This window comes from Schistocerca americana, chromosome 2, assembly GCF_021461395.2.
Source record: "Schistocerca americana isolate TAMUIC-IGC-003095 chromosome 2, iqSchAmer2.1, whole genome shotgun sequence".
Taxonomy (NCBI): Eukaryota; Metazoa; Arthropoda; class Insecta; order Orthoptera; family Acrididae; genus Schistocerca; species Schistocerca americana.
The window spans coordinates 1,113,277,839-1,113,303,750 of record NC_060120.1 but is presented as its reverse complement, the minus strand read 5'-3'; the positions used below and the strand labels follow the sequence as shown (position 1 = coordinate 1,113,303,750).

Genomic DNA, 25,912 nt, shown 5'->3' with positions numbered 1-25,912 from the left:
CTTAGAGCTGAGCCCCAATGACCTGCCATGACGTGTCCGGAAAGACCCTGGCCAGCAGTGGGATACCAACGTGACTGTCGCCTGCTATATGACCCGACAGCTAGGAGTGATGGTCTGGGTTGCCATTTCATTTCATAGCAGGATCCCTTTGGTTGTAATCCGTGGCACCCTTAACAGCATAGCAGTGTGTCGACGATACCCTATGCCCCATTTTCTTGTCCTTGATGGCACTCCATCCTGGGCTTACATACAAGCAAGACAATGCCCACTCGCACATTGAGATAGTTTCTACTGCTTGCCTTCGTGCTTGCCAAACCCTGCCTTGGCCAGCAAGGTCTCCAGATCCCTCTCCAACTGAGAACGTGTGGAGCATTATGGGGAGGGCCCACCAACTAGCTCGAGATTTTGATGGTCTAACGTTCCAGTTGGACAGAATTGGATATGATATCCCACAGGAGGACATCCAACAACTCTATTAATCAATGGCAAGCCGAATAACTGTTTGCGTAGGGGGCAGAAGTGGAAGAATTTATTGTTGAGTTGCTCGGCTTATGAAGCACTTTCTCTTGGATAAATCGTCCAGTTTTTCTGAAATTGTAATCATATTTCCTGACTTCCATCCAATACGGATAATTCCCTCGTGTTGTGTCGATTTTTTTTGTCTTAGTGTAGTAATGAAACTCAAAATACTTGCACTACATAAAGTCGTTGGTATGTAAAGGAACTGTGCATGCTACACTGTGATCAAAAGTATCCGGACACCTGGCTGAAAATGACATACAAGTTCGTGGAACCCTCCATCGGTAATTTGGAATTCAGTATGGTGTTGGGCCACCCTTAGCTTGATGACAGCTTCCTCTCTCACAGGCATACGCTCAATCAGGTGCTGGAAGTTTTTTGGGGAATGGCACGCAATTCTTCACGGTGTGCTGAATTGAGGAGAGGTATCGATGTCGGTCAGTGAGGCCTGGCACAAAGTCGGCGTCCCTAAACATTCCAAAGGTGTTCTATAGGATTCAGGTAAGGACTCTGTGCAGGTCAGTCCTTTACAGGGATGTTACTGTCGTGTACCCATTCCGCCACAGGCCGTGGATTATGAACAGGTGCCCGATCGTGTTGCAAGATGCAATCACCGTCCCAGAATTGCTATTCAACAGTGGGAAGCAAGAAGGTGCTTAAAACATCAATGTTGGCCTGTGCTGTGATTGTGCAACGCAAAAGAACAAGCGGTGCAAGCCCCCTCCATTAGAAACATGACCACTCTGTAACACCACCGCCTTCGAATTTTACTGTTGACAGTAAACACGCTGGCAGATGACGTTCACCGGGCATTCCCCATACCCACAACCTGCCATCGGATCGCCACATTGTGTACCGTGATTCGTCACGCCACACAGTTTTCCTACTGTTCAATCGTTCAATGTTTACGCTCCTTACACCCAGCGAGTCATCGTTTGGCATTTACCATCCTGATGTGTGGCTTACGAGCAGCCGCTCGACCATGAAATCAAAGTTTTTTCACCTCCCGCCTACCTGTCATAGTACCTGCAGTGGATCCTGATGTAGTTTGGATTCCTGTGTGATAGTCTGCCTATTGCACATTACGATCATTTTCAACTGTCGGCGGTCTCTGTCAGTCAATAAACGAGGTCGGCCTGTACGATTTTGTGCTGTATGTGTCTCTTCACGTTTCAACTTCACTATCACATCAGAAACGGTGGACCTATAGATGCTTAGGAGTGTTGAAATATCGCGTACAGACTTGACACCCAATCGCCTGACCACATTCGAAGTCCGTGAGTTCCACGGAGCGCCCCATTCTGCTCTCTCATGATGTCTGGTGAGGTCGCGGATATGGAGTACCTGGTAGTAGGTGGCAGCACAATGCACCTAATATGAAAAACGTATATTTTTGGGGGTGTCCAGATACTTTTGATCTCATAGTGTATGTGTACAATACTAAGTGGAAGAAATACAGGTTGATAAGACTGACTGGGTGCAAGAGATAAAGGTTTATACCCAGTGGCAAAATCACAAGAGAGCAATGATAGTCAGTCATTGCAACAAGTGAGGTGCAATAACTCAGTAAATTAGGATGAAAAGGCGAGGGGCAAAACAGGAAAACTTGTACCCTCTGGTGGGTTGAACCTGAACTACTCTATGGCAGCGGAAGAAATAGTAAAGAATTGCAGTGGCGACACAGCAAGAAGGAAGAATCAAATACAGGAGGACAAAAATGAGTCGGATAGGTGCCAACAGCCACTACTCGCCGATATAAATCCATAATGCAGATCAGCAGAATACCATAGTTGATCGTCGTCTAGCCTTCTGAGCAGCTTGGAGAAACTGTGCCACCAAAAAACCGTCACACATCTCTGGTTGACCGTTGAGTGAACGTGCAGAAAATCATACAACAAGAGCGTGGATATTTGTAGGACATTATAAAAGATCTACATTTCTTATCTATAGAAAAATAAGAAGTGATGAGTGTTGAGCAACAAGCGATACCTGTAGATATGAAATTTCTCATAACATGGAATTAATCAGCTTGATTTCGTCACCATTGGAGAAATGCCGCTGAGATAGACACAATGAAACTTCTTAATTCTGTCAGCAAACAAAAGGAATGGTGCACCATAAAACACATGTACGAAATCTTAAGTGTATTGATCCATGTCACAGAATTTGCTATTTTCAGTTTCCCTGAAGTACCCCATAGACCAATACAGTTGTAAACGAGATTGATACCTCTAATGGTTCTGAACAGTTGTTAGGAATCGTAATAACAGATACGTAATTTATACACAGTGTTTACACCTAAAATGGGTGTCTTAAAACTATAAGAATCAAAGGACAATGCTCCACGTAGACGCTCTTCAAACTGAATTTAGGTCAATAATAAACTTAGAGTATAGGGGGCTACCCAATAGGCATCCAGTCAAACAACCTTTGTATAGGATCTAACATCTAACTTATGCAGAGATACACCACACAAAAGAAAAAGAGAGTATATACAGTATACTCTCAATTATCCATGCGTGGATTATATTGTATGCATTTTATCCATTGCCTATTTCTCTCACTTTCTTCTTCTGCTGGAAATTTTTCTTTAGCATGGGAGTGGTCACGGGTGAACGATAGTCTCACTTTGCAACACAAGTGTAGTAAACAGTACGCTACTAAAACAGTGCAAGGTCTGAACTTATGTAAAAGATACAGCAGGAAGTGGAAATAATACACGAAGTCAAAGAAGGCAGTTTTGGTACACGAAATCTGACATTGATTGACGTTTTGGGTTAAACGGCAGTCCATGATACACTCCTGGAAATTGAAATAAGAACACCGTGAATTCATTGTCCCAGGAAGGGGAAACTTTATTGACACGTTCCTGGGGTCAGATACATCACATGATCACACTGACAGAACCACAGGCACATAGACACAGGCAACAGAGCATGCACAATGTCGGCACTAGTACAGTGTATATCCACCTTTCGCAGCAATGCAGGCTGCTAGTCTCCCATGGAGACGATCGTAGAGATGCTGGATGTAGTCCTGTGGAACGGCTTGCCATGCCATTTCCACCTGGCGCCTCAGTTGGACCAGCGTTCGTGCTGGACGTGCAGACCGCGTGAGACGACGCTTCATCCAGTCCCAAACATGCTCAATGGGGGACAGATCCGGAGATCTTGCTGGCCAGGGTAGTTGACTTACACCATCTGGAGCACGTTGGGTGGCCCGGGATACATGCGGACGTGCATTGTCCTGTTGGAACAGCAAGTTCCCTTGCCGGTCTAGGAATGGTAGAACGATGGGTTCGATGACGGTTTGGATGTACCGTGCACTATTCAGTGTCCCCTCGACGATCACCAGTGGTGTACGGCCAGTGTAAGAGATCGCTCCCCACACCATGATGCTGGGTGTTGGCCCTGTGTGCCTCGGTCGTATGCAGTCCTGATTGTGGCGCTCACCTGCACGGCGTCAAACACACGTACGACCATCATTGGCACCAAGGCAGAAGCGACTCTCATCGCTGAAGACGACACGTCTCCATTCGTCCCTCCATTCACGCCTGTCGCGACACCACTGGAGGCGGGCTGCACGATGTTGGGGCGTGAGCGGAAGACGGCCTAACGGTGTGCGGGACCGTAGCCCAGCTTCATGGAGACGGTTGCGAATGGTCCTCGCCGATACCCCAGGAGCAACAGTGTCCCTAATTTGCTGGGAAGTGGCGGTGCGGTCCCCTACGGCACTGCGTAGGATCCTACGGCCTTGGCGTGCATCCGTGCGTCGCTGCGGTCCGGTCCCAGGTCGACGGGCACGTGCACCTTCCGCCGACCACTGGTGACAACATCGATGTACTGTGGAGGCCTCACGCCCCACGTGTTGAGCAATTCGGCGGTACGTCCACCCGGCCTCCCGCATGCCCACTATGCGCCCTCGCTCAAAGTCCGTCAACTGCACATACGGTTCACGTCCACGCTGTCGCGGCATGCTACCAGTGTTAAAGACTGCGATGGAGCTCCGTATGCCACGGCAAACTGGCTGACACTGACGGCGGCGGTGCACAAATACTGCGCAGCTAGCGCCACTCGACGGCCAACACCGCGGTTCCTGGTGTGTCCGCTGTGCCGTGCGTGTGATCATTGCTTGTACAGCCCTCTCGCAGTGTCCGGAGCAAGTATGGTGGGTCTGACACACCGGTGTCAATGTGTTCTTTTTTCCATTTCCAGGAGTGTATTTTTGGAAAAATAAAGACAAAGTAATCCAGTTTGCTAGCAGTGCTAAATCGTTCAAGGCAGGCTGGAGCAACCTTTGGTAACCTGCGGGTCGCCACATCATGACACGACAGCAACATTGCTAGCGAAGATTCAGAACTACAGGGTCCGTGACGTTAATGTTTATGGGGTAACACGCTGATATGAATGACAATGCCATGCCAACAAACTATGCCTCAAGACACGTGTTTTTTTGGAGAACATTCATCTTATGTTCACCTGGAATTTAGTCTGTGGGCCACGTTGAAATCAATTGCGGGAAGGGTCTGGGCTGGCGGCTGCCCATCTCTAATCTAAAGTTTTGTCAAAGCAGAACGCTTTGCAAATGTCTGTATACGCAAAACTGTATAAAGCCATGTTGGACGGGTTTAAAAAGAATATAGCAGAGGGCACACGCATATCTGGCCCAGTACGCCCCAGACAGGTCTAGTTTTTGTTCAAAAACTTGTGGGTTGAAGGGGACTTTAATTTATCCTCTGGTCAACTGGTTAAACGGCGGCAGAGATTGCCGTCCAAGGAGGAAAATTAAGTGGTGATAGTAAGGCTGCTTTTGAATTTTGTAATGATTCACCGATGTTAATTGCACTAGAAAATTTAGAGCTGGAGCAAATACACAATGCGATCGAAACCAGGTTGTCTTGGAAGTGTCTACCAACAAAGACGTTAACTTTCGAGGCAAAGCGTAGTGCAGCTGGTTATCAAGCAAGCAAGGAGAGGTTAACTGTTAAGCTGTGCCATCTGTGAGGGATCACATAAATTTCAACATGTTGTAATAGGTAAACCTAAAAAGCTACACTGTTGCAAAGGAAAAGAAACGCATTATTTACCTGTCCATTACTTTCACCAGAAGGGGGATTGGATGGACCCCATAATACAAGGCGGGTTTCGTTGTGGGGTTATGTGAAGGAAAGTATGTTCACCTCCCCTTGACCTCGTGACATAGAACAGAATAACAGCCGCCATAACTACTCTACAAGCAGATATGCTATGTAAAGTTTGACGAATTGACCTATCGTTTAGTTGTTCATGGTGCTGCTGGTGGAGCATTTTGCAATGTAACTCATTTTTATAGTATGTTTTGTCGATAAATACAGAGTTTCGAAATCAGATCGTTCTTTTTGAAACGGTTTGTAGTATGAATATAATATAAGTAATTCTGTATGATGTGAATTAGAAGAAATAATGTGATGACATTCCATTTCATAGGTGACGTGTACCGCTGCATCAAGTGCAGGCTGTCTTTCTCCAATGCAGCATATCGGGATCGACATCTTTCGTACTGCTGGGGACGAAGCATGCCTTCCAAAGTCAGCTGTACTACTGCAATCGAGCGTGAAGATGGAGAGTGCAAGAACAGTAACAGTGATAACTACACAGACCTGATGCATGATACAGCAAAGAGCTCTGCTTCTAAAGTAGAAGATAATACGAATAGCATTTCATCTACCCAACAGAACAGTTCTAGTCGGGCTCAATGTAGTAAAATGAACTGCAAGCGCAAGAACTTAACTCAAATATGCATTAAACGCGTTAACGTTAGGGATACTAACGAAGACAGAATACAATCGGAAGAGAACTATTTAGATATCACTTCACTATCAACTGATAACGGTATCATGGACAAAATGGAGTACTCTGACAGTAGTATGGGCTGCAATAAAATATTCTCTAGTACTTCAAATGTGAACAGTCAAGAGCGAACTCACACAGGAGAACTCCCATACAAGTTCCCTACCTGTAATAAGACTTTAGATAAAGCGCACAGTCTCCATGTGCATGCGCCAATTCATACAGGGAAACGTCCATACAAGTGCACCACCTGTAACAAAGCTTTCTCTGATACCTCATCTCTCCACGTGCATGAGCGAATTCACACAGGGGAACGTCCATACAAGTGCATCACCTGTAACAAGGCTTTCTCTCGTACCACATCTCTCCACGTGCATGAGCGAATTCACACAGGGGAACGTCCATACAAGTGCACCACCTGTAACAAAGCTTTCTCTGATACCTCATCTCTCCACAGGCATGAGCGAATTCACGCAGGGGAACGTCCATACAAGTGCACCACCTGTAACAAGGCTTTCTCTCAAACCTCACATCTCCACGTGCATGAGCGAATTCACGCAGGGGAACGTCCATACAAGTGCACCACCTGTAACAAGGCTTTCTCTCAAACCTCACATCTCCACGTGCATGAGCGAATTCACGCAGGGGAACGTCCATACAAGTGCACCACCTGTAACAAAGCTTTCTCTGATACCTCATCTCTCCACGTGCATGAGCGAATTCACACAGGGGAACGTCCATACAAGTGCACCACCTGTAACAAGGCTTTCTCTCGTACCTCATCTCTCCACGTGCATGAGCGAATTCACACAGGGGAACGTCCATACAAGTGCACCAGCTGCAACAAGGCTTTCTCTCAAACCTCAAATCTCCATCTACATGAACGAATTCACACAGGGGAACGTCCATACAAGTGCACCACCTGTAACAAAGCTTTCTCTGATACCTCATCTCTCCACAGGCATGAGCGAATTCACACAGGGGAACGTCCATACAAGTGCACCACCTGTAACAAGGCTTTCTCTCGTACCTCATCTCTCCACGTGCATGAGCGAATTCACACAGGGGAACGTCCATACAAGTGCACCAGCTGCAACAAGGCTTTCTCTCAAACCTCAAATCTCCATCTACATGAACGAATTCACACAGGGGAACGTCCATACAAGTGCACCACCTGTAACAAAGCTTTCTCTGATACCTCATCTCTCCACAGGCATGAGCGAATTCACACAGGGGAACGTCCATACAAGTGCACCACCTGTAACAAGGCTTTCTCTCGTACCTCATCCCTCCACGTGCATGAGCAAATTCACGCAGGGGAACATTCATACAAGTGCATCACCTGAAACATGACAATCTCTTAATTCTCAGATCTCCATAAGCATGTACATACTCAGAAAGGGGAATGTCGATAGAAGTGCACCACCTGTAACAAAGCTTTTTTGCTGCCTTATCTGTCCATGTGCATGAGTGAATTCATACAGGGAAATGTCCAAGATACTGCATCACCTTTAATAAGGTATTCTCTGATGTCTCACATATCTGTAGGACTGATCATACACTGTAGTACCAAATCATTTGCGCCACTGGTGTTGAAGTTAGGATTTACTAAACATCCTTTAGTCGTTTACTGCTATTGCATTGGTTAAGAGCATAGTTTCCTGGAACTTTTTGAAACTACTGACATATTGAGACCAACGGGATAACACAGTGCCTATATTGTGTAGTTCACACAACAACTTGCATAATTATGTGAATTGCAACTTCTCTTCCTATTGTTCGATGAAGGTTTGTGTTCTATCGTAATTCTGCACGTGTGCACAAACTGTCATACTAAGGAGACAGAAGTGTATCCCCGAAGTATGATAGTTAATCAGTTGATGGAGGCACACTCGCATTCCTGGCAATAGTGAATTCACTTCTCTTGGTAGTGGTTGCAAATTCTTGTTTTCCATGTCCTGTACCACTCTGTTAATAGAAATATCCTGCTGTTTGTGACTACATGTAGAAACATAACACACATGACATTCTCTGTGTACAGCTGAGCACTATTCAAAATGGTTTTCTGTGACATCATTCAGTTTGTTAATGTTATGCTACAGTAAATGTAACACATTCAGGAGGATGTCTAATTCATGATGTTTATATTACTTGTTTACAGATAACATAATTGCTCTGCAAATAGTGTCCCACTTTCACATGTAAATGGGAACACATTAGCCAGGGTAGTGTAAACATGGGATAATTTTAACCTGAAACTTACAAACAGGTAATTTTTGTCAATGATGTAGTGCCAAGTGAGATCAGTTTATGTAAAACCAATTCGTTCATAAATATCGTTATAGTATGAATAGATATTCACAGATAAAATCATTAAAATAATATATATATTTTTCTCTACCTGCATTGGGATAACTGATACAGAGATTACGCATAATGTTGCATGTAGGAAACATGACCTGGAAAAAAAGGCGGTTGTAGTCTTTGATTATCAGGTAACAATGTGCTGATAAGTGTAATTACATTTTTCTTAATTAAAATTAAATTCTATGTATTTTACTCTGAACTTTTCGGGGTTCCAGACATTTGAAATGGAAATCTTAGCACTGTACCTTGAGTGGCCACCAAACTGCCTTCATCAAATGAATTCCATAGTGGAGTTCACTAGTCACAGTCACTGAAGTACTAACCAAAGAATGGTTTCCAGTGTTTGTTAGCAGCTTGTAATTGCACTCTGATTAATTTAACTGGGGCTGGACATTAAGAACTGATTATATATACAGCCGTCCCTTATACATTAAAAACCTGCTGTCTCAATAACTCCAATGATTTATTAAAATTTACTTCCAAAAGTATTTTATGGTTGGAAAGATCTTAGAGAAAAATATGGAATGTCTAACAAAGTGTAGTATATAGTTATGGCAAACTTATTAGCTGATAATTATGAGGATAATAAAGATTGCTGGATGATGAGGATGGATGGATGATAACTGCATGTAATTCCACTAGAATTGGGATTTTTGTTGATTTATGCTACAGACTCTATTTTGCTGCCAGCCAAAACTGCATGGCCAAATGCCTACATCGTCAGACTGTAATATAGGAACTTCATGGAATATTCATTACGCTGGGAAGTCTTGAAGATACATTCAGGTTTTTTTATTGGTGTATATGAAAAATTCATTAAATAATACAGTGGCAAGCCTATGGTTTCACATTGAACTGTGTGTATGGTTTCGTCCAGAGCATATTTCATGTAGCAAAGAACAGTTGAAAAGTTTTTGTCTTTTTGCAAAGGCGTATGAAGCGAAATTAAATAGAGTATGCACATTCACAGCCAAGGTATACATGGACCCATCACAGTAGTACAAGTTTACATACCAACTAGGTCCATGGACGATGAAGCGATTGAAAGAATATAAAACGAAATAAAGGAAATTGTTTACATAGTTAACGATGACGATAATTTACCTGTGATGGCAGCCTGGAAGTCGATCATAGAAAAGGGAAGAGATTGAAAAATTATAGGAAAATATGGACTGGGGCAAAGAAATGAAAGAGGAATTGTCTTGGTAGAGTTTTGCGTGCAGCATAATTTAATCACTGCTAAAACTTGGTTTAAGAAACATGGAAGAGACCTGGGGACACAGGTAGATTTAATATTGATTATATGACAAGAAGACAGATTTATAAACTAGATTTAAACTTTAAGGTATAGGAAATAGATGAAGCTGAGATGGGAGATATGATATTGCTAGAAGAATTTGACAAAGCTCTGAAAGACTTAAGTGAAAACAAGGCCACTCTAGAAGACAAGCCCTCAGAAGTATTTGTGATCCATGGGAGAGCTAGCAATAACCAAACTCTTCCACATGGTTTTGCAAGGTGTATAAAACAGCTAAAATGTCCTCGCACATCAAGACTGGAGATAATGGATGAGATTTGCTATTTGGTAGCAAAATAACTTATGATGGCCAAAGTAGAGTGGATATAAAATGCAGACTCTCCATATAAAGAAAAGCGTTTCAGAAAAGAATTTGTTAGCGTCTGTTAGAAATTTAGATCACAGTAAATCTCTTCTGAAGGCATTTGTGTGGAATATAGCCTTGGGGAGACGTGAAACATGAGCGATAATCAGTTCACACAAAAAGAAAACGAAATCTTTAGAGATGTGGTGTTACAGAGGAATGCCAAGATTGATAGAACGTGTAGATAATGAGAAGGAACTGAATGTAATTGGGGAGAATAGAAATGTATCGTACAAATGAAGTAAAAGAAGAGATTAGCATCAAGGAATCGTCAGTTTTGCAGTGGTGGAAAGTGTAGGGAGTAGAAGTTGTAGATCGAGATCAAGGGTTGAATGGAGCTCACATGGAGGTACATTGCTGTAGCTGTTCAGATATGAGGATTTCACAGGACTGACTAATGTGGAGGTGCTTCAAACCAGTCTTCAGAGTGAATACCACAGCAACAACGATACTTAGGCAAACTAAGTCTGCATCTGTATGTAATTGTAGACATATTATTCATATGGTAAATCAGGTAGCAATGACGAACGTGTATGAAGCAAATGTCATTAACTTGCGTAAGAAAATATCAAGTGGACGAGTTCTGTAGATGATGAATGTGACGCCAAAGACAATACTTGTCTTGGCGAAGAAAATCGGGTTAACAATTGCGTTTTATCAATGATACAGAATTGAGAATCATGTTGTGATGCCATTGGCGGATAGTACCACGAGATGGACGCGTTGAGACGTTCTGTTGTCGTGCCAACTCATCGAGAGTGGTGGTTTGGAACTCGAGTAATTTGGTGCAATGCGTTTGTTACAGAAAACCTGGTAAAATTACGAAAATTGATGGAAAATACGTGAAACTGAGTTAAATACAAGTACGACAAAATATAGATGAATGAGGATACTTACATGCTTGCCTGTAAAAACTAAACTCTTCCTGAACAGGCCACGAAGGCCAAACGGTACCAATCGGCCACCGTGTCATCCTCAGCCCACAGGCATCACTGAATGTGGATGGGGAGGGGCATGTGGTCAGCACACCGCACTCCAAGCCATATGTCAGTTTATGAAACAGGATAAATGAGAGTATTTACATGCTCACCTGATTGTAGGAAAATCATTCCATTCCTCCAGTGGTGCGTTTGACAACTGATCCAAGCCGTATAGGTTTAAGTCCTGCAGAATACTCCTTGTTCCACATGTGTTTATGCATTCTAATCCATAAAAATGAAAGACACAATGTCCAAAGATTTGGCGGTTATGATGACCGCCAACTAGGATACCAAAACAGTGATACTATGTGGGTGTGATATGAGTAATCAGTGCTCATTGTCTCTTCGAAAATGGAACAGCGAGGTGTCTGATACCCCACCAATGTGGAACATGAATTTAAATTTAGTGGTCATCACCTTCAGAAAGCTATTTCGAGACACTCCACGGTGCTGCAAAGTCTTCCAGTTTCCGTATATTGCAATGTCTTGCACATTTTTGTCAATAAGAAACATTGCCTCTGTCTTTTATTTCAACTATCCTGTGTGTTGTGGGAGCAGCGTAACTTACACCATGCGATGTCCAGCTTTCTGTGGGAGCCAATAGATCGAAACGTGTTAATGCTGGTTTAGCACTCGACACATGTCTCAACAGTTTTGGTGGAAAAACAAAATGTATGGCGGTGTACAAAGCTGTAGTCCTACACTATTTGGACGTAGTACAGCAGAAAAACAATGTATCAAACTCGTTATTAAAGAACAAGATAGGAAGCTGCTCTTGTGATTGATAGTCTGTGTGATATGGTCTGTGCAAGCGACTTCAATTGCTGCCACCTGCTCTACTGGACCAATACGTGTATATTTAATGGGATCACCACGTATACTGGATGTCAAGACGCAGTATTTTTTTTTTCTATTTATCGGAGGAGATAGACGCGATAATATCCTATTGTGTTCTCTACCAGGTGATGTGTGAGAGAGAGAGAGAGAGAGAGAGAGAGAGAGAGAGAGAGAGAGAGAGAGAGAGAGAGAGAGAGAGAGAGTGTGTGTGTGTGAGAGGGGGGGGGAGGGGGAGGGGGAGACAAACTGTGCTGTCAGCGAAATCTCTGACATCACATTGTTGTTTATCTAACATAGTAATCATAGGAATATGATAAAGGAGAGAAGGACATATACTGAGTGATTTTTATAGACCATCATTCTATATCGATGACTTGTAGGTGCTATGCTTCTGAATTTCTTTGTGTAGTCCGTGAATACATGATTGTGAATTTCCTTCTGTAGATATGTGCTTTTTTTTTTTTACATAGTGATAGATCTCTACCTAGTCAGTGATGGGTGGAGGACTAGACAGCCTGGAACAGTGGTGTCGGAACGTGATGAGATTTCGAGGGAGGTAGTAGGAGTCTCTGACTTGGAAATCTTGTGGATTCAAACGCCAACATATCACAGACTCGTAAGATTCATGAGAGTAGGCAGGTAAGTGATACCCTGCAGGTAGGGGAGTTGAGAGGTGAGCTGTATGCCGCTTCTTCTAAGTGTTGTCGGCAAATTATAACCTCTCACATTCGTCTCTTGTGACTGCAGTGGGAAAATTAGGAGCTAATACGAAGCCTTTTTACCAAGAGGCCATCAGCAGCTGAAGTTCTGTCTTTAGTTTTCTCAATAAATAAGAGACGACATTCTTCTGTGAGGTTTATGTGCCTATAAATGGATAGAATGAGATCTTAAAAGGAAGCCTAATTTACATTTCCTTCTGTATGTTGATTTCAAAAGCCATCATACAGGGCATGGTGGAGGGTACCCTGTAGCACTACTAATCATTCCCTTCCCTTTGCTATTCCAATCGCAAATAGTGAGGGAAAGAAATTGCCTGTATGCCTCCATATGAGCACTAATACCTCTTATCTTATTTTCGTGGTCATCATGCAAAATGTATGTTGGCGGCGGTAGAATTTCCAACCAGGTAGCACACAAAATAAAGAAAATAAACTACCCTATCACCGTCCTCTCCAGTACAGACAAATCTTTTTTCTACCATTTTTTCCTGAGAAGGGGGGACGTGGGGGAGGTTGCTCTCCTCCACCACCTGGAAATTGGCAAGAAAAAGACAGTCTGTGCTGGACTGGAAGGATCCCACGACAGGAAATTCAATTAGATAGCAAAGGATATATTGTTTATTCATAAAATTCTATTTTCAGGAGATGGATCTCTTATTTGGTGGGAGACGCTGATCATTCTCTGCTGTTTTGGAAGGTTCAAGTCTTGTAAAATACTTGGAAAAAACTAATAAAATAGATCTTTTTTTTCAGTCGTGCCAGGAATACCACGAAGAAGCACCCACTGCATGCAATTACACTGTTAAAAATCTTCCGATTACATCCCTGCATCGACTGCAGGAAAGACTTGCCAGGGCTGCAGCCGTGTCAGCCCAATTCACTGTGACGGCACCATGAATCACCCTCGCCAACTGGGGCAGGACTGGAGGTCCACACATGCGTCGACCCCTTCTCAAGTGGCTACTTCCGGTTGCAAGCGACTGCGGAGCAGAAGTAAGAGCCCTTTGATATTTGATACACAGGAAACCACCTCTGCTCTCTCGCTACTTCCTGTCTGTGCATGAACCAATGTGTCCAAACATGCTGATGGAGGTTTTTATCTCTCCTCAGAATACTGTGTTCCCATAGGCTAATGCTGGGGACAAAGGGAGAGCTGACGCAGTTCCAGTATCAACGATAGTAGGAAACAGTCCATTTGCAGTAAGTACCCTACCAAATTAATTGTTTAATAATTCACAGTAGTCAAATAAATCGCTAAAAGACACCCACCACCACCTTACAATGATTCATCCTAGTAATAAAACATTTTCAACGTTTCAGAATCACATGCAAACATATTGCAAATCAAGTAATTGTGTCGGAAATTTAAATAGATCATAGCACTAAATACATCTGAGGTCTTGTATACACCGACGTTTTACAACACAAGCACCCTCCTCCACCACAACATTTCCACTAAACATATCTGGTGGCAAAATCTTACAGGTCACATTCACACAGTCGGGAAAGACACCCCCCCCCCCCCCCCCCACACACACACACACACACACACACAGTTCATGCCAGCAGCTGGACGTCCACCCTGCAGCATCCGCACACCAACCCCTACTGAACTTTCAGAGGTCGGTAGAGACCGTCACCAAATAGTCAACCGACTAATTTACAGGGGTGGAATATCGTCCAATGCAAATACCCACTATTTTGAACGCAACACATGTCCTCTTCTGTCGACAGTCATCCAGCATACTGGTTACTTAACAAGAGCCATCAGGCCCGTGCATTCTTTGTAACTAAACTGTGACTTCCAATTGTCCGAAGTCTCGTGCCCGCTCCTGCTGCTGTCTGGGACGAAATGCGAAGAAAGAAGGCGCGGCTTGAATGTATAGTTCTACTTACAATTTCACCGTAACATAGACGCTTCTCAGATTATCCAATCAAAAACAGGGATGTTGTTGACAATAAGCCGAGAATTTCTCGTGCGAAATTTAGATTTCTCCCTTTTATACAAATTATTTTTATTTTCTCAGCATGTTATAGTCTTAGGTGGAGATTTCAATTTACCAGATATAGACTGGGACACTCAGATGTTTATGACGGGTGGTAGGACAGAGCGTCGAGTGACATACTGAGTGCACTATCCGAAAATTACCCTCGCGCAATTAAACAGAGAACCGACTCGTGGAGATAACATCTTGGACCTACTGATAACAAACAAACCCGAACTTTTCGACCCTTTAAGTGCGGAACAGGGAATCAGTGATCATAAGGCCGTTGCAGCATCCCTGAATATGGAAGTTAATAGGAATATAAAAAAAGGGAGGAAGGTTTATCTGTTTAGCAAGAGTAATAGGAGGCAGATTTCAGACTACCTAACAGATCAAAACGAAAATTTCTGTTCGACACTGACAATGTTGAGTGTTTATGAAAAAAGTTTAAGGCAATTGTAAAATGCGTTTAGACAGGTACGTGCCGAGTAAAACTGTGAGGGACGGGAAAAACCCACCGGGTTCAACAACAAAGTTAGGAAGCTACTGCGAAAGCAAAGAGAGCTTCACTCCACGTTTAAACGCAGCGAAAACCTCTCAGACAAACAGAACCTAAACGATGTCAAAGTTAGCGTAAGGAGGGCTATGCGTGAAGCGTTCAGTGAATTCGAAAGTAAAATTCTATGTACCGACTTGACAGAAAATCCTAGGAAGTTCTGGTCTTACGTTAAATCAGCAAGTGGCTCGAAACAGCATATCCAGACACTCCGGGATGATGAAGGCATTGAAACAGAGGAGGACACGCGTAAAGCTGAAATACTAACCACCTTTTTCCAAAGCTGTTTCACAGAGGAAGACCGCACTGCAGTTCCTTCTCTAAATCCTCGCACGAACGAAAAAATGGCTGACATCGAAATAAGTGTCCAAGGAATAGAAAAGCAACTGGAATCACTCAACAAGGAAGTCCACTGGACCTGACGGGATACCAATTCGATTCTACACAGAGCACGCGAAAGAACTTGCCGCCCCCCCCCCCCCCTTCTAACAGGCCGTGTACCGCAAGTCTCTAGAGGAACGGAAGGGTCCAAATGATCGGAAAATAGCACAGGTAGTCCCAGTCTTCAAGAAGGGTCATCGAGCAGATGCGCAAAACTATAGACCTATGTCTCTGACGTCGATCTGTTGTAGAATTTTAGAAAATGTTTTTTGCTCGAGTATCATGTCGTTTTCTGAAACCCAGAATCTACTATGTAGGAAATCAACATGGATTCCGGAAACAGCGATCGTGTGAGACCTAACTCGCTTTATTTGTTCATGAGACCCAGAAAATATTAGATACAGGCTCCCAGGTAGACGCTATTTTTTCGTGACTTCTGGAAGGCGTTCGATACAGTTCCGCACTGTCGCCTGAGAAACAAAGTAAGAGCCTACGGAATATCAGACCAGCTGTGTGGCTGGATTGAAGAGTTTTTAGCAAACAGAACACAGCATGTTGTTATCAATGGAGAGACGTCTACAGACGTTAAAGTAACCTCTGGCGTGCCGCAGGGGAGTGTTATGGAACCATTGCTTTTCACAATATATATAAGTGACCTAGTAGATAGTGGTCGGAAGTTCCATGCGGCTTTTCGCGGATGATGCTGTAGTATACAGAGAAGTTGCAGCATTAGAAAATTGTAGCGAAATGCAGGAAGATCTGCAGCGGATAGGCACTTGGTGCAGGGAGTGGCAACTGACCCTTAACATAGACAAATGTAATGTATTGCGAATACATAGAAAGAAGGATCATTTATTGTATGATAATATGATAGCGGAACAAACACTGGTAGCAGTTACTTCTGTAAAGTATCTGGGAGTATGCGTGCGGAACGATTTGAAGTGGAATGATCATATAAAATTAATTGTTGGTAAGGCGGGGTGCCAGGTTGAGATTCTTTGGGAGAGTCCTTAGAAAATGTAGTCCATCAACAAAGGAGGTGGCTTACAAAACACTCGTTCGACCTATACTTGAGTATTGCTCATCAATGTGGGATCCGTACCAGATCGGGTTGACGGAGGAGATAAAGATGCAAAGAAGAGCGGCGCGTTTCGTCACAGGGTTATTTGGTAACCGTGATAGTGTTACGGAGATGTTTAACAAACTCAAGTGGCAGACTCTGCAAGAGAGGCGCTCTGCATCGCGGTGTAGCTTGCTCGCCAGGTTTCGAGAGGGTGCGTTTCTGGATGAGGTATCGAATATATTGCTTCCCCCTACTTATACCTCCCGAGGAGATCACGAATGTAAAATTAGAGAGATTAGAGCGCGCACGGAGGCTTTCATACAGTCGTTCTTCCCGCGAACCATACCCGACTGGAACAGGAAAGGGAGGTAATGACAGTGGCACGTAAAGTGCCCTCCGCCACACACCGTTGGGTGACTTGCGGAGTATAAATGTAGATGTAGATGTAGATGTTGTAGATGCCATGGGAGTGTGCATGGTTTCTGAGCAATTGGCCGAGCGTCTCCAGTTGGAATTCCATTTTGTATAAGGTCAGTTGCTGCCATTCCTCAAACAACAAAGCATATACTTCTAATACTAAGTATAAAAGTTTTCGCTCTGAATCAGACAAATGTGTTAACTTTTCATACAACTGATTTTTCAGTATGGGTGCATTTCCGCAAACTTTCCTTACTTGCAGCTGCCTCTTTGTCTTATCCTTCAATCTGTTTTCACACTTGAAGTCTTTCTCTACCACCTTTTGCCCAATAGCAAGTATTGAACCCACGTGTTTTCTCAAGATATCTGAAAATTATCAAAGCACACCGGAACACACCATTTCTTTCCACAGTCTCTGTTTTACTCAGACTTCGTTTTATGTGAATCTATAACCTGCCAAGAACCTCGATTTGACTGAGCGGATCAACCAGAAGTCCAATCTTGGTGGAGTTCGCGTCCAGAGAACTTTTCCTGTACCACCGTTGATTGTAACAAGGATGTTAATTTCTTTGCACTCAAGTTGTTTATTGGAGCCTTTGTAGGAGATTTCACAGCACACATCCCTCGTGACTGAAGTGCACTGTTACTGTCAAAACTGTGAGTCGCCTCACGGAATTGCACATTTTTACGTCTTCTAATCTATTAACGCTTGAAAATCGTTCTGTAAGTTGTTCCCTAAAATGACATCGAAATACCGTCTGCGTTTCTCACAACTTTCATATCAAAACCATAGTTTTAACATCTGTCTGCAAACTTACAAATGTGGTCGTGTTGGTACTATTATTTCTACTCCTAATCCACTAATATTATAACTTCTTTCCAAATGGTGGCTTCGGCTCATGCTTATCACTATGAGAGACAAATTATACACTAATTTTAGCCCTGCATCTGCTGATACTTTGACAGTCTATCCCCTGATCCTGCCTCTGAAGGTATGTTAGCCGCCTCATCTACATATCCACATTGAACAGGATTAATTAATCTTGTTTGGGGCGAGGGTGGGCGTCAGGGACATGCCCCTTTGCCATGTCCTGACATGGTTGTGCAACAGCTTTTATTTTAACCTCTTCAGCTAGCACTTCATTAACGAATATTATCCTGTCCAAATACATATGTCCAATAGACAAACCTGGCATTTGGTTGCAAAAGCTTCAAGATCTTCATCCAGCCATTGGCATAACGTGGAGAAACAGTCTCCATAGAGGTTGACTTCTCTTTTGTTTGAGTAGCACTCTGATGAACTGCTTACCAGGACATCTAATGTTTTTGTATCTCGCAACGCATTGATAAATTCTACATACGTGAGTGCATCACTTGAATGCTTTAATTTGGTTATCAGCAATTTAAACTAATCAAGCCAGGAATATATCCGACTAGTTTGCAAATGATCTGCAAAAGCGTTGTCCCGTTCCCATTGTCTTTTTCCCAAGGGGAACGGAATAAGGCCAATGGCTGGTATGGTGTCTACAATAATGGGACGCTGTTTTCATTCCTTCACACCATGCGCTGCCAGTTCTTGTATCCTGGCTAATAATGTGGTTAAATGGCTACCGCTACTGCTTGTTTCGCTATCTTCAGCCCTTAGTGCAAATTTTACCTATTTCCTATTCAGTTCCAAACGTGCATGAGCCTCATCATTTCAGTCATCAACGGCTCCTATACGATAGTTCGTAGGGGCGGAGGAGGAGGAGGAGGCGGAGGAGGAGGCGGAGGCGGAGGCGGAGGCGGAGGCTAGACTTCAGGATATTGATTATTTTCAATATTGAAAACCTGTGTGATCCCAAGCATTTTCTTGAAAGAAAACACCTGAGTATAATACATTTTTTTACGTTTCCCTGAGAGCTGGGGCGGGCGGTGGGGGGGGGGGGGGGGGGGGGGGGGCGGCGCGAAGTCTCCCTTGGCTCCCACGTATGAGCGCCCTTGGTCTCAATAGCACGGTCTACTCTGTGCTGTCTGCCTATGCAATCGGTTATTCTCATCTTCTAATTTTACATTTAATTCAAAAGTCTGTTTGCTGTTCTTCCAATTCTGTATTTTTTGTTAGTACTCTGTGCTCTTGTCCTGGAACCCCTCAAAGTCGTCGATATTGCCTTCCTCAGTGGCACTTCCGTGCTACATTTAATAAGCAGACCCATCTGGCTAGGAACAAGTACATTGTATACTGCAGCCATTCTGTAAGGAATTGATGACATTTTCAACACGCTTGCCTGAAAAGGTAGGAATGAAAGATGCTGCAAGGAAACTGCTTTCAATATTTGGCACACAAGACAGTACTAACTTAAGAGGCTACTGGGTGATTGCCGTAGTTTGACTTGCAGTTTGTTTAATTTCACGTAAATGCATCTCTTCAGCAAGCTGTTCGTATGTTTCGCAACTTTAAGGCTTTGATTTATCCACTGAGAGCAGCGGCAGGGCCTGCATTAACATTTCCAGCGCAGCTGGCTCCTGCTGTTTCTGCGGCAGATTTGCCCCAGTGTGTATCTCGGGCATCGTTACAAAATATGTATACATCCGGGTGAGCGGAAGAATATCGGTTAAATAAGAACAAAAAATGTAAAAAAACTCTGGGAGGTGTATTCCAACAATATGGCCTAATGGTATACACCCTGAGGCTGTGGCTTGTGGGAGTCTGTTGACAGCCTGACTGAAGTTGTTAGGCCCCCAAATGAGAGAAGTAGGAAGGTGCATGTCGCTGAGTCGAGGGTTGTCTGCAAGGGAGCGTTTCCACGGTGCCAGTATGTTCCTGCCAGTCCAATCCCACGTGACCCTTTACAATTCTGATTGGCTGTTGGAGGGCACTTTGCAATCGTAGCTGGCCAGCTAGCTGACCTCCTGTACTTAGAGACAATATACCCTGCAACTGACTTAACACAGCTGTTGACACTCACTGCACTACTTCGACTGACCCGTTATCAGTTACAGAGAGCGCCGCAGGCCATTGGATACACATCCTTCATTATATGGCAATGTCATCACTACATTTTATCTACCTCTACATTTTATCCACTACAGACTGAATCTCTCCATGGTGGTCCATATTCCACTGTAGATGGCGTAGATGCCACACAGGTTTGCGATACTTGTATGCTTTAAACAGATACACTGTGTTGATTCTTGAGCTGTTAACTTTCTCCTATCACCCCTAGATATGTCGATGATCGATACCCTTTTGTTGACAAAGATATTAGTGGGTTGTATTCGGCTGTCATGCAATCTTTGATATATTTGTGCTTGCTGCACAGTTGATCCCACTCCATATCACTGAACTGCAAGTTTGTACCCCACCCAGCATTCTCTATTCCTCTTATAATTTCAAAGTTCATATCTGATGCTAAGCGAACATTAATGCGCTCCAATCCGTTGGTGGTCAATTGATAATTAGTGTTGAACAACAGCACTGTGTAACGACTTACCTGGTGTAGATGTTGCATGTAGTGGGAGTTCAAAGTCTGGAAATAGTTCTTTACACTGTTACGTTATATTGGACACTGCATCTGAGAACTTGCCTTTGTGCTGACTTAGTGATGTCAGTAATGGTTTTAATGGAAATGCAATGTCTGGAAACAATTCTGCATCCTAACTTGATTTCAACAACAACACGATAGGAGTTGCATCAGGAAGTGTTTCTGTGTCTCACTTGATTTCTGCTGCCTCCGGTCAAATACTTAAGGTGCTACATCGCCAACATCTGGGGCATGTAGAACTGAGGGAGAAATAAAAGAAAACCACGAAAACAATAATAATAATAATAATAAACCCCATGGAGGCCCGGGAAAAGAACAGGCCTCCGGTATGTTCTGCCAGTCGTAAAAGGCGACGAAAAGAACAAGCCACTAATAGGGCTAACCCCCCTTTTAGTGTGATTAGTTGGTTCAGGACAGAACTAAAGAAGCCTCGGACAAGCGCCGTCATGGTCGGGGACGACGCTTGAACCCTATGCCCGCCCACAATGGTAACGACACTGCTAGCCAACTGGAAAATGATTTAAATCCAAATAGAGGTGTTTTGCAGGATATGCTTCCTGCAACCACCCTAGAAGGAAAACAAAGACAGAGGATGAGATGGTCAGATGAAGTTAATCGACACTTCATGTTTTGTTATTACCAAGCAACAAACCTAGGAACCAACACAACTGGATACAGATCGCAAGTATACACAACATTTATTACCAGATACCCAGAATTAAAATTTTTAACAGAACAACGACTAGCTGATCAGATCCGTGTAATAATAAAAAATAACAGGATACCCCAGTCAGAATTAGAAAACATCAAACAACAAGTACAACAAATACTGGAACAAAATAATGTGCAATCAGAAGAAGAAGAAAATACAGTAATGGACTCAAACATCCCAGAGCAAACAAACAAAGAACAACACGCACCAATTAAACAATCAGAGGAAAACGAAATCTTAAGACAGCCACCAGAACAAGCACAAATAGAACACGAAGTGACACAGATGTTAGATAAAGAAGAAAAATTTCAGCTAACATATATAGAATACAAAGACACAAATACAGACATTAGACCATTCTTGCATAGACCACCAAATAACCCACAAGTCGAAACAACAATAAAAACTATCAACACAATCATACACAACAAAATAAATGAAAATACAACTATGGAAGAGTTACAACTACTGGTTTATATAGGAGCACTCACTACACTAAATATACACACTAGGCAGAGATCAGAACCAACCAACACACAGAAGAAACCCACAAAACCAGCATGGCAACACAGGCTACAGATCAAAATAGAAAAACTGAGAAAAGACATCGGACAGCTAACACAATTTATAAGAAATGAAATCTCGGAAAAAAAACGAAAAAGGTTAGGTAAAATCTCACAACAAGAAGCGACAGAGCAATTAGACGAAAAGAAGCAGAAGTTACAAGCATTAGCCAAACGACTCAGAAGATACAAAAAAAGTGAAAATAGAAGGAAACAAAACCAAACATTCAACACAAACCAAAAGAAATTTTACCAGACAATAGATAACACACACATTAAAATAAACAATCAACCAAACATAACAGACATGGAACACTTCTGGAGCAACATATGGTCAAACCCAGTACAACATAACAGGCATCCACGGTGGATACAAGCAGAAACAGACACATACAAGATGATACCACAAATGCCTGAAGTGATAATTTTGCAACATGAAGTCACCCAAGCAATTAATTCTACTCACAATTGGAAAGCCCCTGGAAATGATAAAATAGCAAATTTCTGGTTAAAGAAGTTCACCTCAACACATCCACATCTAACTAAACTATTTAACAGTTACATTGCAGACCCATACACATTCCCTGATACACTTACACACGGAATAACATATCTGAAACCTAAAGATCAAGCAGACACAGCGAACCCAGCTAAATATCGCCCCATAACATGCCTACCAACAATATACAAAATATTAACTTCAGTCATTAAACAGAAATTAATGACACATACAACACAGAACAAAATTATAAACGAAGAACAAAAAGGCTGTTGCAAAGGAGCACGAGGATGTAAAGAGCAACTGATAATAGATGCAGAGGTGACATATCAAGCTAAAACTAAACAAAGGTCGCTACACTACGCATACATTGATTACCAAAAAGCTTTTGATAGTGTACCCCACTCATGGTTACTACAAATATTGGAAATATACAAAGTAGATCCTAAATTGATACAGTTCCTAAATATAGTAATGAAAAATTGGAAAACCACACTTAATATCCAAACCAATTCAAATAATATCACATCACAGCCAATACAGATTAAGCTGGGATATACCAAGGAGACTCATCAAGTCCTTTCTGGTTCTGCCTTGCTCTGAACCCACTATCCAACATGCTAAATAATACAAATTATGGATACAATATTACTGGAACATACTCACACAAAATCACACATTTGCTATACATGGATGATATAAAACTACTGGCAGCAACAAATCAACAACTCAACCAATTACTAAAGATAACAGAAGGATTCAGCAATGATATAAGTATGGCTTTTGGAACAGACAAATGTAAGAAAAATAGCATAGTCAAGGGAAAACACACTAAACAATAAGGTTACATATTGGATAACCACAGCGACTGCATAGAAGCGATGGAAAAAAACAGATGCTTATAAATATTTAGGATACAGAGAAAAAATAGGAATAGATAATACAAATATTAAAGAACTAAAAGAAAAATATAGACAAAGACTAACAAAAATACTGAAAACAGAATTGACATCAAGAAACAAGACAAAAGCTATAAATACTTATGCTATACCAATATTGACCTACTCATTTGGAGTAGTGAAATGGAGTAACACAGACCTAGAAGCACTCAATACACTTACACGATCACAATGCCACAAATATAGAATACATCACATATATTCAGCAACAGAAAGATTCACATTAAGCAAAAAGGAAGGAGGAAGGGGATTTATCGACATAAAAAACCTAAATTATTGACAGGTAGACAATTTAAGAAAATTCTTTCTAGAACGAGCAGAAAGTAGCAAAATACACAAAGCAATCACTCATATAAATACATCGCCTACACCACTGCAATTTCATAACCACTTCTACAACCCTTTAGATCACATAACATCAACAGATACGAAGAAAGTAAATTGGAAGAAGAAAATACTACATGGGAAGCACCCGTATCATCTAACACAGCCACACATCAATAAAGACGCATCCAACACATGGCTAAGAAAAGGCAATATATACAGTGAGACGGAAGGATTCATGATTGCAATACAGGATCAAACAATAAACACCAGATATTACAGCAAGCATATTATTAAAGATCCCAATACCACTATAGATGAATGCAGACTTTGCAAACAACAAATAGAAACAGTAGATCACATCACAAGCGGATGTACAATACTAGCAAATACAGAATACCCCAGAAGACATGACAATGTAGCAAAAATAATACATCAACATCTTGCCTTACAACATAAACTTATAAAACAATACGTTCCCACATACAAGTATGCACCACAAAATGTACTGGAGAATGATGAATACAAATTATACTGGAACAGAACCATTATAACAGATAAAACAACACCACATAACAAACCTGACATCATACTCACCAATAAAAAGAAGAAATCAACACAACTAATCCAAATATCCATACCCAATACAACAAATGTACAGAAGAAAACAGGAGAAAAAATTGAAAAATACATCCAACTGGCTGAGGAAGTCAAGGACATGTGGGATCAGGATAAAGTTGACATTATACCGATTATACTATCAACTACAGGAGTCATACCACACAATATCCACCAGTACATCAATGCAATACAGCTACATCCAAACTTATATATACAACTATAGAAATCCGTAATTATTGATACATGTTCAATTACCCGAAAGTTCCTAAATGCAATATAACATATACCGTACAGTTAAAAGGAAGTCACGCTTGATCGAGGTCCGCGTCACTTTCCGTTTTTAATCAGACATAATGTCTGAGAAAGGAAAGAAATAACAATAAACATTGCAAAAGAGAAATGGGTCAGTACTTGAATCTAACTGCTGGAGTCAGATTTTTCTGCTTGTAGGTGGCATACCTCTGATGACACTTCATGATGATGATCAACCTTTTAGAATGGCATGCAGATAACAAGTGTCAGGTGTGCTTGATGGTGTAATGGGTTTTTGGGGGTTCTGTTTAACACTCGAACGCCCAGAGGGGTCAAAATGACCCTTTTCGGTTTTTAAGTGCTAGCTACGTTTTGAAGAATGATTCAAGCAACATTTACTTTCGTGACATTTATTTGGAGTGTACTTTCATTATATTAAAAACAGTGCATTTCGCTTTATTGATTATCACTTTTTTTCTAGTTTTACCTTTAACGTCTGGAGGAATTATATTAACCCCTTTAGAAAAAGCTATAATTTTGTTTATAGTTAGTGCAATAATTTACTTTCGTTCATATTATTGCCACATGAAATGACAACAACGGACTCGGTTCACCATTGTTCATCTTTTGCTTGTAAGAATCAATCTTTCAAAGGTGATTGTGAGCTGAATATGGAAATGAATCGGAAAGAGTATTTGCAAGATCAAGAGATTTTTGTGGAGTTACAAAGAGTTATGGAGTGTAATTCAGATGGTTGGGAACTTTTTTTTCTGACGATTCAGAGGAAGAGTTTTTACTGCACACATGGAGAAACAATCATCTGATACTAATAGTTCTGATTCTTCAGATACAGATAATGGAAGTTCAGTCTAGTAAGTATATTAATATTATTATTACTACTATATTATTATTGCTGCGAATTTATAATCATCATATTCTTATATACATATGTTACCGCACTTAATTTAGATTTTATGGTGGCGTTCTTGCATTTGTTCATTGTCTGATGAAAGACAAAGATGTTGCTCCTGATGGAACAGTCTGGATAGCAGTGCCTAATTCACAAGGTGGGCGTCTTCCTAATCACAATATTTTGAGAGAATCTCCTGGACCTACACCAAATGCAAAAAGAAATGTAAGTGATG

General features: G+C 42.0%; 1 protein-coding gene across 1 annotated transcript; it reads left to right on the top strand.

Moving 5' to 3' along the window:
- Nucleotides 1–6,073: 6,073 nt before the first annotated feature.
- Nucleotides 6,074–7,693, top strand: LOC124594712 (zinc finger protein 239-like). The gene is made up of 2 exons (XM_047133080.1): nt 6,074–6,254; nt 7,077–7,693. Exons 1-2 carry the CDS (start codon nt 6,074–6,076, stop codon nt 7,691–7,693), a joined length of 798 nt encoding a protein of 265 aa, XP_046989036.1.
- The last annotated feature ends 18,219 nt before the right edge of the window (nt 7,694–25,912 follow it).